The 13,790-nt window shown below is 39.8% G+C and overlaps 1 protein-coding gene across 2 annotated transcripts; it reads left to right on the forward strand.

Moving 5' to 3' along the window:
* Window positions 1–395: 395 nt before the first annotated feature.
* On the forward strand, window positions 396–12,552 carry LOC107032484 (ATP-dependent helicase BRM). Of its 2 annotated transcripts, XM_015234097.2 has the most exons (15): window positions 396–564; window positions 827–1,044; window positions 2,955–4,289; window positions 4,400–5,731; window positions 6,059–6,171; window positions 6,506–6,593; window positions 6,706–6,792; window positions 7,037–7,129; window positions 7,204–7,287; window positions 7,376–7,579; window positions 8,009–8,251; window positions 8,323–9,882; window positions 9,966–10,505; window positions 11,138–11,389; window positions 11,682–12,552. In XM_015234097.2, the coding sequence occupies exons 2-15, from the start codon at window positions 883–885 to the stop codon at window positions 12,306–12,308; spliced, it is 6,720 nt and encodes a 2,239-aa protein (XP_015089583.1). In that variant the 5' UTR covers window positions 396–564; window positions 827–882; the 3' UTR covers window positions 12,309–12,552. The 2 variants fall into 2 exon arrangements, with proteins under 2 accessions (XP_015089583.1, XP_015089575.1); XM_015234089.2 differs by having other exon boundaries at window positions 396–1,044.
* Window positions 12,553–13,790: the final 1,238 nt, after the last annotated feature.

The following is a 13,790-nucleotide window of genomic DNA, read 5'->3' on the forward strand; positions in this document are numbered from 1 at the left end:
ATAACAAGTTAAATTATTATATTTTAGATTTTGAGTTTCACAAGCTCATTTATCATCGCACGTATCTTATTTTTCATTTATATTACTTCTTTATATGACTTATTTAATTTGATATTCATAATATAAAATGCCAATTTATGCGTTTATAATTTATTTGTTATCACTCATCAAATACATTAATAGAATCCATTAAAACTTAGATAAATAGAGAACTCTTTTAAGGAGGATATAATTTACAAAAATATTGCAAATTTTTTCACAAAATTAATTTTCTTTTTTTTTCTTCAAATCTCTAAAAATTGTTTGTTGTCATTTTAATGTAATAGGAGTAAAAAAAAAAAAAAAAAAAAAAAGGAAAAAGGAGAAGCACATAGAAATAACAGCTGTTAGGGCTTGGACTAAAAATGCAAACTGCGTGAAAATTCACACATACACACACCAGACAGCATATATAGAGAGAGATTCCGGCAACTTCGGAAGATCGCCGGCGACTTTTCCGATCTTATCATAGGCCCACAGATTCGCGCCAAAATCCATTCACCATTGCCCTCAGCAAAATTCTCGGTAGCTTTTTTTATCAAGAAAATAAGGAAATTATACATACAGGAAAAAAGAGAAAATTTTTATAGATAAAGTACAGTTGTGTGGGACAGAGAGGTGTAGAGAGTGGTGAGGTAAGGGGGGTAGGTGGTTGATTTGAACCTTGGGGATCGGAAAGTGGGAAATCTTGGGTTTTAGGAAACTACAGGGGTTTCCACTGAAATTAATGTTTCATTACTTATTTTCTTGATGATGGGGGTTCTGAAATTAATCAATTAAATTTCAGGTGAGTTGCAACATTTTTGGAGGAAATAGAATTTTTTGCTGAATTTTTAAGGGTGCATGCAATCTGGGGGTGGAGCTCAGCAAGGTGGTGTCGCCGGCGCCGGTGGTGGACATGGGCGGAACACGGCGGCATCAGCCTCAGCTTCTCCAACATCATCTTCTTCTGCCTCTCATATGGGGTTGGATCAGCAGCAGCTGCATCAACAGCATCAGCGGCAGGTTAGGGTTAACAACTTTTTTCTGAATTTTACTTGTGCTTTTGAGGAAGAGGTGCTGTTTCAAGTGGCATTTTGTTTTTTTCTGAAGTAGGATTGATGTTTGTTATTCTATTTTGGAAGTGGGTTTCGCATAAGACATCAAGTTCTTTTTTTTTTTTTTTTGTATGATGTTGTTCAACACTTGGTTTGAAGTGACATGAATTTGCTTGCTATGTGAAAGACATTCTTTTTCTTGTTCAATTAGCACTGAGATGCCAGCTGCTAAACTACTTAAGCTTTGGAAGTAGGAGGAATTTGGAAATCTTTGTATGAAGGAGAGAGTGATTTGCTTTTTGTAAGAAATAGCATTTTTTTGTGCTGAAAAATGTATTAGCGCTTGTTGATTTTTAGAGTTATCCAAAATTCACTTTTCAGAGAATTAACTGTGTATCTTAGTCTGCCCTCTAATGGAAGTGTTAAGTTCCACCAAGTACGTATTGTCTAGCATGTTGTGATTCCTACTTTTCCTTTTTTTGATAAAGATAGTTCCACCTTTTCTTCCTTATTTTAGTGCTCGTCTCTGCCAGGTCTTTAATATTTTAACCTTGACCTATTCAAAAGGTTTATATTTCCAACAGTATTGGAAGTTAATGTAATTCTTAGCTGCAATGATGTTCTCAACTCATACCAGATTAACTGTCATTGCTTCGGTTATGGAATGCAATCTTCTATTTCGTCCATCCACATGACACATTTTGTCCATGTGATTCTTAACTGCAATGATGTTCTCAACTCATACCAGATTAACTGTCATTGCTTAGGTTATGGAATGCAAACTTCTTTTTCGTCCATACATGATATGACGCATTTTGTCCATGTGATTCCTAACTGCAATGATGTTCTCAACTCATACCAGATTAATTGTCATTTCTTAGGTTATGGAATGCAAAATTCTATTTTGTCCATACATGATATGGCACATTTTGTCCGTGTGATTCTTAACTGCAATGATGTTCTCAACTCATATCAGATTAATTGTCATCTCTTAGGTTATGGAATGCAAACTTCTATTTCGTCCATACATGATATGACACATTTTGTCCATGTGATTCTTCACTGCAATGATGTTCTTAACTCATACCAGATTAATTGTCATTTCTTAGGTTATGGAATGCAAACTTCTATTTCGTCCATACATATGACACATTTTGTCCAAATTTGATACTTAATGATACTCTGAAAAGTTGTAATTGTCCTCATTTCTAAAATTTTACTGTATTTGATTTCTGAGTTGATTATCCTTAACAGGAAACACATTTATTAAAAGTGAACTGAAGAAGACGAATTGCAGCACAGGACGAAATAAGATGTTGCTTAACTAAACGAGAGTATTTTTGTCCAATATGTGCATAGAATGCTGCAAATTTCCCGAGAAATTCTTTCATGCTTTTGACTGGCAGTATTTGACCTTCAGAATGCTGCAAATTTCCCTAGAAATTCTTTCATGCTTTTGACTGGCAGTATTTAACCTTCAGCATTATCAACTTTGTCAGTCATACCAGTTTCTCTCGAGTTTCTTGTATGCTATATTGTTATAATATTTTTCCATGTACTTTTGTTGCGTTGTTTGCTTCCAACTACTGATATCTGGAGAGATTGTTGTTCCTTTTTTTAATTATTTTTGAAACAATATTTTACCAGGTATGTTTTCAAATAAAGTGTCAAGACTTGTTATGTTGAATCATGATAGCTGCTCTTTTCAAACTGATTTGCGTTTAATCCTAGTGTCTTATTATGTTTCCCTGCTGAAAATATCGTAGTGGCTTATTGTCAAAAATAAGGAAGATCACAATAATCTAGGTCTTATTTGAATTACTCACCTTCTTTTATAAATAACTTTTACATATCACTTATCGGATATTCGTTTTGTAGTCATTACAACAACAGTTACTTAGAAGGCCTGAAGGAAACGAAGCTATTCTGGCCTTCCAGACTGGCAGTCCCCATGGAATTTTAGGTGGGGGTAATTTTGTTGGACCTTCTGGATCCATGCAGCTGCCTCAGCAGTCGAGGAGGTATATTGAACAGCATGATTCTCCCACCATTCGAGAGGATGGACAGAACAGGAGCCAGGGCTTTGAGCAACCGATGTTGAGTCCTGTCCAACAGGCATACCTGCAGTATGCTTTCCAGGCAGCGCAACAGAAGTCCGCTCTTGGGATGCAACATCAGCAGCAAATGAAAATGGGAATGTTTGGCCCTTCTGCAAAGGACCAAGATCCTAGACTTGCTAATATGAAAATTCAGGAACTCGTTTCCATGCAGGCACCGAACCAGGCCCAAGCATCATCATCAAAGATATCCTCTGAGCAACTTTTCTCTCGTAGCGAGAAACAATCAGACCAGGGACAGCAGTTGATGACCGATCAGAGGCCAGACCCAAAGCTTCCTTCCCAGCCAACATTGCTTGGCCAAACGGTAGCTACGAAGCCCATGCAGGCGCCACCATCTCAGCAAAGCATGGCGAACATGGCGAGTAACTCTCTTGCTATGGCTGCACAGATGCAGGCAATGCAGGCAATGCAGGCTCTGGCTTATGAACGTAATGTTGATCTGTCACTACCTGCAAATGCTAACATTATGCAACAGCTAATTCCGCTCATGCAGTCCAGAATGATTGCCCAGCAGAAAGTGCCTGAAAACAATGTGCCTGTTCAATCTTCATCAGGTCATATGCCAAAGCAGCAAGTTTCATCACCTCAAGTTGCAAATGACAGTTCGCCCCATGCTCATTCTTCAAGTGATTTGTCGGGGTCAAGTTCTGCTAAAACTAGGCAGGCTGTTACAACTGGTCCTCTCACTGCGTCTCATAGTGTAGCTTCAGTGAATAACCCAAATAATATTCCTCAGCAGCAGTTTTCTGCTCATGGCAGAGAGAACAATTTGCCTCCTAGACAACCAATTATGGCTAGCAGTGGATTACCTCCGATGCATTACCCACAGTCATCTGTAAACCCAAACCAGGGTGCGGATAACACCTCGCTGCCTAAACCTGCCTCTAATGCCCAAGAAATCTTGCAGACGCAGTATGCCAGACAGTTGAGTCGACCTTCATCACATTCTGCAGCTTCTTCTCCAGATGGGAACTCGGGGAATCCCCTTATGTCTCAGGGTGGAAATGTCCGTCAGGTGCAACCACAACTGGGTTTCAGTAAGCAGCAACTGCATGTTCTTAAAGCCCAAATACTTGCATTTAGACGTATAAAGGTTTGTACATTACTGTACCTGTCAGGTTTACATACTTTACTTTTCCTTGTTCAAAATACTCAAGTCTGTTATTATTACATATATCTTGATCTTCTTTTGCTTGCTTGTAGAAAGGAGATGGGACATTACCACGTGAATTACTCCAAGCTATAATTCCGCCACCTCTGGATGTGCAAATGCAGCAAACATTTCCTCCTGGTGGTATAGTAAATCAGGAGAAAACACCAGGAAAAGGTTCAGAAGATAACAGAAGACCCTCGGAACCAAGTGAGAAGGGTCCTCAGCTTGTAGTACCATCTACTGGACCGAATGGTTCAAAGGAGGAGGTCACAAGAGAGGAGAGTACAGCTGCCGCAACCGCAACCGTACCTGTGCCAGGTAGCACAACTGAGACAAAGGAGAATGCATCAGTGGTTCTTCCTGGAAAAGAGGAGCAGCGAATCATGGGACATACTAGTAAATCTGACCAGGATGCTGATCATGCTATTAAGAACACTGCTGGCAGAGGTGATATTGCACCAGATAGGGGTAAAGCTGTTGCATCCCAAGTTACTGGTTCTGATACTACTCAGGTGAAAAAAGCTATGCAGTCTAGTGCTACTCAACAAAAAGATACAGGCCCAGCTCGAAAGTATCATGGACCATTATTCGATTTCCCTTTCTTCACTCGAAAGCATGATGGTTTTGGACCTTCCATGATGATGAACAACAACAATAATTTAACATTGGGTTATGATATCAAGGATCTTCTAATGGAGGAAGGCTCAGAATTTCACAAGAGAAAAAGGGAGGAAAGTATAAAGAAGATTGGTGATATACTAGCTATTAATTTAGAGAGGAAAAGGATTAGACCAGATCTTGTTCTAAGATTGCAAATAGAAGAAAAGAAACTCCGACTTGCTGGTATACAGGCAAGAATGAGGGATGAGATTGACCAACAGCAGCAGGAGATAATGGCAATGCCTGATAGGCATTACCGAAAATTTGTAAGGCTGTGCGAGCGTCAACGTCAGGATCTATCTAGGCAAGTGCAGGCCTCCCAGAAAGCTAGCAGAGAAAAACAATTAAAATTAATTTTTCAATGGCGTAAGAAGCTTCTTGAGGCTCATTGGGCAATACGTGATGCTCGAACTGCACGCAACAGGGGAGTAGCTAAGTATCATGAGAGGATGTTGAGGGAGTTCTCAAAGAAAAAGGATGATAACCGGAATGAAAGAATGGAGGCGTTGAAGAATAATGATGTTGAGAGATACAGGGAGATGTTGCTAGAGCAGCAGACCAACGTTCCTGGTGATGGTGCTGAGAGATATGCTGTTCTTTCATCATTTTTGAGTCAGACGGAAGAGTATCTTCATAAATTGGGAGGTAAAATTACAGCCACAAAAAAGCAGCAGGAGGTTGACGAGGCTGCAAATGCTGCTGCAGTTGCTGCACGTGCACAGGTACTTCTCTTCCCCTTGCCTTGTGCAATCACCTATCTTAAGTTGTTTTGCATGTGTTGCGAATTGCTATACTTTGGGAAAAGGTCGTTAATGCAATTTTACGGGTAACATAGGGTAAGGCAGGAGTTACCAGATGCCTTTTCCAGTACTGGTATCTTATATATTGTTATGAGCAACAAGAATAAAACCAAACTTTGTCTTTCAACTACACACTCTTTATTTGAACATATGGACCTCCTGTTGTACCGGATTTGCTTGATAAACTTCCATTCCCTAGTTGATGACCTTTTTATTTGCATTCATTCATATATTTCTCCGTGATAACAGGGCCTCTCTGAAGAAGAAGTAAGAGCTGCAGCAGCCTGTGCTCGGGAGGAAGTCATGATTAGGAATCGTTTCTCTGAAATGAATGCACCCAGAGATGGTTCATCAGTTAACAAGTAACTCATTTTCTTTTCTTAGTACATGCTGTTTAATTTGGATCATTCTCTTAAATTTTGGCATTTCGGGACATATCTGGATGTGAGAAGTTCTGTGCAGCGGTCGATGATTTGTTGCTGATAAGTTCAGTTTGCTCTTGAATAGTAGCTGAGCGGTCCTAGGTTATGTGGAAGAAAATTAGTTATCTGGTCGCTGTTCATTTTGTCATTGGCATTGTGGTTGCTTACATCTAGGATAACCATCACTTATCTTAACTGACTACACTTGTCTTTAACATTCTATGCAGTGTCATTGTTTAGGTGCATTAACTGTGTACTCTTTTAATGTCTCCAGGTATTACCATCTTGCCCATGCTGTGAATGAAAGGGTTATCAAGCAGCCTTCCATGTTAAGAGCTGGAACTTTGCGAGACTATCAGCTTGTAAGTTGTAAATTTTAATACATGCATAAAAGGATTGACTTCATTCTTAGTTTCAGTTTCTCACTTTGTGCTTTTACATGAGATAAAAAAAAATTGTATCAAAATGTTACAGGTTGGGTTGCAGTGGATGCTTTCTTTGTATAATAATAAGCTAAATGGTATATTGGCTGATGAGATGGGTCTGGGGAAGACTGTGCAGGTGTGAATATTTCTACCCTTTCATCTAATCTAGTGTCCTGCTTTTCTCTGTTAGTTGGATCTTTATAACTATGAGTGTGTCAACTGCGTGAAAAAGAAGTTGAACATAATTGAACAACATCCTTAATTTTGAAACAGAGGGAAAACATATTATTGTCCATCTTCAGGGTGCTACTTTTTTAGCAGATAGTCAGAAGCTTGTGGGATGGTGATATGCGTCTGATCCTCATTCTCTGTCTCAACAGGTTATGGCATTAATTGCCTATTTGATGGAATTCAAACAAAACTATGGACCACATCTTATAATTGTGCCAAATGCAGTTCTAGTTAATTGGAAGGTTAGTAATCAATTGCTGTTGATAGTGTGTGCATTTCTGGTTTCCCTTTGTGCTTACCCATTTTATATTTCCAGAGTGAGTTTCTCAATTGGCTTCCATCTGCGTCCTGCATTTTCTATGTTGGTGGAAAGGATCAAAGATCGAAGTTATTTTCGCAGGTAAGATGCATTCATGCGGATGAATTTAACCAGTTTAAGTCGTTGAGTTTGGTTTGAAGATTCTATATGCTGCTTCCACATCTTGTAGGAAGTTTGTGCGATGAAGTTTAATGTACTTGTCACTACGTACGAGTTCATCATGTATGATCGTGCTAAACTTTCAAAAGTCGATTGGAAGTATATAATAATTGATGAAGCACAGCGTATGAAGGATAGGGAGTCAGTTCTTGCTCGCGATCTTGACAGATATCGATGCCAAAGGCGCTTGCTTCTCACAGGGACACCATTGCAGGTGCATTGCGTCTATGATTGCTTATGTTAGATATTTTTCTTCTGCTTATGTTTGGATCTGCATTATTGCCATAAGTATTGCCTATGTCCTACCTTTAAGTAGGCTATGCTAGATTCAAATGCTAACTAAACTATTCAAGCCTGAGCGCAGTTGCTCAATTGTACATCTTTTGAATTCAGTCAATATTTATTGTGTACAATCATAATTCATCATTGAGACCCTAGTACAGCTAAGGAAAGACCCCTGTATGAATGTTTAAGTGTCCTGTTTTAGTAGTAACGTTAGTTTTTTTTTCCATATAATATTGAACATTGTTCAGTGGTTGGTTGCATCTGGGTGCTAATTTTCCTTGTGACCACATGAACTCTTCCTTATCCCATCTTACCAACGAATTAGCATAACAAACTTTGTTGATTGTGTTTGATGCAGAATGATCTGAAGGAATTGTGGTCACTTCTAAATCTACTACTTCCAGAAGTATTTGATAATCGCAAAGCATTTCATGATTGGTTCTCTAAGCCCTTTCAGAAAGAAGGTCCGACACACAATGCTGAAGATGACTGGCTTGAGACTGAGAAGAAGGTCATTGTTATCCATCGACTTCACCAAATTCTTGAGCCTTTCATGCTCAGGCGTCGTGTTGAAGATGTTGAAGGTTCACTTCCACCCAAGGTATACTTTCATGGTTGTCCTTATAAAATTTTGATGTAGGAACTGCTCTCTAATGACTACTTCAACTACAGGTCTCAGTTGTCTTAAGATGCAGAATGTCAGGTTTTCAGAGCGCTGTTTATGATTGGATCAAGTCTACTGGTACACTTAGAGTTGACCCTGAAGATGAGAAGCGAAGGGCTGAAAAAAATCCAAATTACCAGCCTAAAACATATAAAGTTTTAAATAATAGATGTATGGAACTTCGGAAAACTTGCAACCATCCTTTGCTTAACTATCCATATCTCAATGTTACAAAGGACTTTCTTGTTAAATCATGTGGGAAATTGTGGATTCTTGATCGAATATTAATTAAACTTCAAAGAGCAGGGCACAGGGTGCTTCTTTTCAGTACCATGACAAAACTGCTTGATATCTTGGAGGAGCATTTGCAGTGGCGACGACTCGTCTATAGAAGGATTGACGGGACAACAAGCCTAGAGGACCGTGAATCCGCTATTGTGGATTTTAATAGTCCAGATACTGATTGCTTTATCTTCTTGCTAAGCATTCGTGCTGCCGGTCGTGGATTAAATCTGCAGACTGCTGATACTGTCATCATCTATGATCCTGATCCAAACCCCAAAAATGAGGAACAGGCAGTTGCAAGAGCCCATCGTATAGGGCAGAAGAGAGAAGTTAAAGTCATTTACTTGGAGGCAGTTGTGGACAAAATTGCAAGTCATCAGAAAGAGGATGAATACCGTGGAGGCGTAGTTGATTCTGATGATGACCTCGCAGGCAAGGACCGCTATATGGGATCTATTGAGAGTCTCATTCGGAACAACATTCAACAGTATAAGATTGATATGGCTGATGAAGTTATTAATGCTGGGCGTTTTGACCAAAGGACTACACATGAAGAGCGACGTTTGACTTTAGAGACATTATTACATGACGAGGAGAGATATCAGGAGACACTTCATGATGTTCCCTCTCTTCAGGAGGTAAATCGCATGATTGCTAGGAGTGAAGAAGAGGTAGAACAATTTGATCAAATGGATGAAGAATATGATTGGGAAGAGGAGATGACTAGATATGACCAGGTTCCGAAGTGGCTTCGTGCTTCCAGTAAGGATGTTAATATGGCCATAGCCAATCTAGCAAAAAAGCCCTCAAAGAATGTCTTATTCAGTAGTGGTGTTGGTGTGGACTCCAGTGGATTAGCTCCTGAATCTGAGAAGAAAAGGGGGCGGCCCAAAGGTAAGAAGGTTCCTATTTACACAGAATTGGATGATGACAACGGTGAGTTCTCTGAAGCAAGTTCTGGGGAGAGGAATGGATATTCAGCCCATGAGGATGGTGAAATTGGGGAATTCGAAGATGATGAATTTAGTGGTGCAGTTGGTGTTACACCAGTTAACAAAGACCAGTCAGAAGAAGATGGTCCTAGTTTTGCTGATAGATATGAATACCACCAAGGTCCACAAGGTGCTATAAAGACTCGTGTACCCGATCAATTAGGTTCATCAGGATCATCTTCAGACAACCAAAGGCCGACACAGATAGTATCATCGTCTGTTTCATCTCAGCAGAAATTTGGATCTCTTTCTGCATTGGATGCCAGACCCAGTTCTCGGGCCAAAAGGATGGTGAGAAGATTCTTTCCCTTTTCCTTTGAAGGTGTACATCCAGTACTCATAACACTTCCATATTTTTCATCTTTAAATTTCAGGCAGATGAATTAGAGGAAGGAGAAATTGCAGTATCTGGAGACTCACATGTGGATCTCCAGCAATCTGGTAGTTGGATCCAAGATCGTGATGAAGGTGAAGACGAACAGGTGTTGCAGCCCAAAATAAAAAGGAAACGCAGTCTGAGGGTTCGACCAAGGCAGGCTACAGAAAGGCCAGAAGAGGCGCTCATTGAGAAGCCAGCTGTGCAGCGTGGAGATTCTTCTCAGATGGCATTTCAAGGGGATCGTAGATATGATCTCCAAATGAGAAATGACCGTGGACACAAAACGCATGCAGGGCCTAGTGGTCCAAAGAATAATCAAAATGATGCATCCTTTAAGAGTAAGCGAAGCATACCTTCAAGGAAATCATCTTCTAATTCAGTGAAGGTGTATGGTTCAGGAAAACCTGGAAAAGTCAGTCGCTTGTCCCCCGATGATGCTTTTGAACCCACAAGGGAAAGTTGGGATAATACGCTCATGAATGCCAGCGGGACTTATAGTGGAGGGACTAAGATGTCTGAGGTCATTCAAAGAAAGGTAAACTTTAAAAACACTTGGAAGTAATTCCACTGTTACTTAAGTTTAAACTACTTTTTATTGGATTATTTTATGGATACTGCATCTATACTGGAGTTAGGAAGAAGGAATCGGTTGTGTGGCACATTTTGTCATAGGTTCTTCTTTATTATTCAAATGAGTATTAGAGCTGAAAGGATACAGAAGATTCATATAGTCAACTGTGATTAGATTGGGATTGAGGCCTAATTGATTGATTAATCTAAATTTTAAAACATTGACTTGTATTATATACCTTTCTAGTTGAAAGTTTATACCTCAATCTATGATCAGTTTCCTGTTATCTGAATATTTAACAAGGCGACAGCTTTGACAAATATATGCTTGATTAGGCTAGGACTATATTTCTTTTCCCTCAGTAATTATGGTTGGATGGCTGCCTTACTTGAACACAATGGTGGACTGGTTCAGAGTAGTGTTAATCAACTATGCCTCAGCCTCAAGCAAGTTGGAGCTCATTTTGTATCTGTTTGCATAAAGAAGAATAGAAGAAACATTACTCATGGCTGTGTGTCAGTCTTTCCCTCTCTTTTGTTGCCGATATTATTCCTGATCTTCTGCATGTGTTTTTTCTTTCTATTGGCTATTTGCAGTGCAAGACTGTCATTACCAAACTCCAAAAGAAAATAGAGAAGGGAGGTCATCAAATAATTCCGCTGCTACATGGTCTGTGGAAAAGAATTGGTAGTTCTGGTTGCATGGGTGGGTCAGAGGATAGTCCGTTTGGTTTACAGACAATTGATCTACGCGTTGATGAGTCTGAGTACAGCGGAGTGCTCGAATTTGTGTCTGATGTGCAGCTGATGTTAAAACGTGCAGTACAGTACTTCGGTTTCTCACATGAGGTATGATCTAATTCTGCTCAATGTTACGGTCATTATTGGCCATGTGTTCATATTCATCTCATCTCCTTGACACTACCTTGGCAGAAAAGATATACAACTGCCAGTCTAAGAAATTTATCTCTACGTTCGTTTTCCTGATGTTTACTACATCATTGAATAAGAATTATGTATAATGAACTGGCGTAACCAGTGAAAAGAGATCAGTGTTGAGTGGTTCACCAATTATCACGTCATGCTCATACCCAGGTTCCTCTATGTTCTTTCTGTAATTTTTCTACTATTATGATCACAGGTGAGATCTGAAGCAAGGAAAGTACATGATCTTTTCTTTGACATCTTGAAGATAGAATTTCCGGAGACTGATTTTCGAGAAGCAAGGAATTCCATTTCTTTTGCTGGACCAGCAGCTTCTACTACACCCGCGTCTTCACGGCTGATGCCTGTAGGTCAAAACAAGAGACACAAACTGATAAATGAAATGGAACCCGACTCTAGCCCACTGCTGAAGGCGCAGACACGTGGAACACTCCATGCCGGTGAAGATGCCAAGGCTAAGAGTCATATGGCTCAAAGAGAAACAAGATTTGGTGGTAGCAGCAGCCGGGAGCTTAACCAACAGGATGATTCACGCCCATTCACTCATCCCGGGGAGCTTGTTATTTGCAAAAAGAAAAGAAAAGATAGAGAGAAGTTGGGTTTGAAACCCGGGAGTAGTTCTGCTGGTCCTGTCTCACCACCTGGTGTCAGCCGCAGTATCAGAAGTCCTGGCTCACTCCCAACTGTGAAGGAGGGGGGAAGGTTAAACCAGCAGACACCCCAACAGTTGAATGCCAGTGGTAGCAGCAGCTCTGTTGGCTGGGCAAACCCTGTGAAGAGATTGAGATCAGATTCTGCAAGAAGACGGCAAAGTCATTTATGATTATTGTTTTGTTAAAGGTGTACACTGTAATGCAAGTAGTAGCTGTACTGAGTGAGGTGCTGTGAATAACCGGCCCTTCGGTATTTTCATACCTCCTGACCTGTGTACTTCCCCATTTCATCCCCAGCCTCACCTGTATGATAAATTTGCTTTTAAACATAGGTTTCTTAATGTCTACCATTGGCAACTGCTTGTCAGTGATAATTCTCTCCTTCTCCATCTTCTTAATTCTATTTTTCAGAAATAGTTTTTGAGTGCCAAGATTATGAAAAGCTACCAAAAGGTGTTGGCTTCATTTACCTGCATAACTCTTTTTGGGGGGTTCATCAACATGTCTATTACTGAGTAAAGTTTGATGGACTCTCAGATGATCTATATATTCAAATTGTTTGCCATACCTTACGACTTCTACTCTTCTAGGGATTTGTATGATCATATTACCAGATGCATCTACATGTCTATCCTTTGCCAGACCTTACGACTTCTACTCTTCTAGGGATTTGTAGGATCACCATAACAGATGCACGTACATGTCTATCAATTGATCAACCAGTCAGACTGAAACTATGGGATCTTGAAGATGGACAATCCAGCAGGTGGATCGAACATTCCATCACGTTACCTGAAGAACTAGTTAGATGTAATAGTGAAAGCTGGTGCAGTTTTGGTTACCTTCCAACAGGTGAGATGCTGCTGGCTAAATCCTAAAGTTAATGATAATTCTAGTTTGTATGGTTTTTCCAGTATGTGATCCAGCTGATGTAGTATCCATTGTTTTCAAACGCCCGTTAGCCCATGTTATATAGGATGAAAGATGTACTGGTTTCTGTAAAAGATCTACATGGTTGCGTGAGCCAATCATGGAGATGTTTAGTAGTCCTAGGATCACATCCACAGTTGGCCCATTCATCCTAGTTGGCAGTTCCAGCTCCATATCAAGGTCATGATCGATATCATCACTAATATCAATATCGTCATTATCATCAAGCAGAAAAACTTGTTATCCAGGACTAGTTTAGAAATACCGTGGTAAAAAAGACAAACGTCGATACATAATTAACCAAATAGGATCGTCAAGTTCCTATAGAACCTATTATTAAATGCCCCTAGAGGGGGACAAGGCTTTTGTAGTTCCATATCCCTCTTACAAGATAAGGAATCGAACTTTCACAACAAAATGAAAGTTCAAGTAGTCAACCAACTAAGCTCAAATGTCCTCAACCAACTGAGTTCATATGTCTCAAAATCAATAACTTGATCAGAGTATGATGATTAGAAGATTGAATTTTTTGGTGTGATTTCAGACTTCAATGGAACATGGTTTCTAGCTACAAATTAATTGCATTCGAAAAATGTGATGCGTTTGGCCAATTATTTGACAGAAAATAGGTGCTTCTAGAAAGTAGCACAAGTTACTTTCAAAGACTAAATAGAAATCTTGGCTCCGCCACTCTCCTACCCCAGGGAGAAAAAACACAAGGG

Source organism: Solanum pennellii, chromosome 1 (assembly GCF_001406875.1).
Source record: "Solanum pennellii chromosome 1, SPENNV200".
NCBI lineage: Eukaryota > Viridiplantae > Streptophyta > Magnoliopsida > Solanales > Solanaceae > Solanum > Solanum pennellii.

Bases quoted from the DNA above. Each gene is read 5' to 3' on its own strand.
- LOC107032484 (XM_015234089.2), top strand. From the start codon at position 883: ATGCAATCTGGGGGTGGAGCTCAGCAAGGTGGTGTCGCCGGCGCCGGT. The intron at 4,290-4,399 runs GTTTGTACATTA...GCTTGCTTGTAG, and splicing joins TTGCATTTAGACGTATAAAG to AAAGGAGATGGGACATTACC. The intron at 9,883-9,965 runs GTGAGAAGATTC...TTTAAATTTCAG, and splicing joins GTTCTCGGGCCAAAAGGATG to GCAGATGAATTAGAGGAAGG.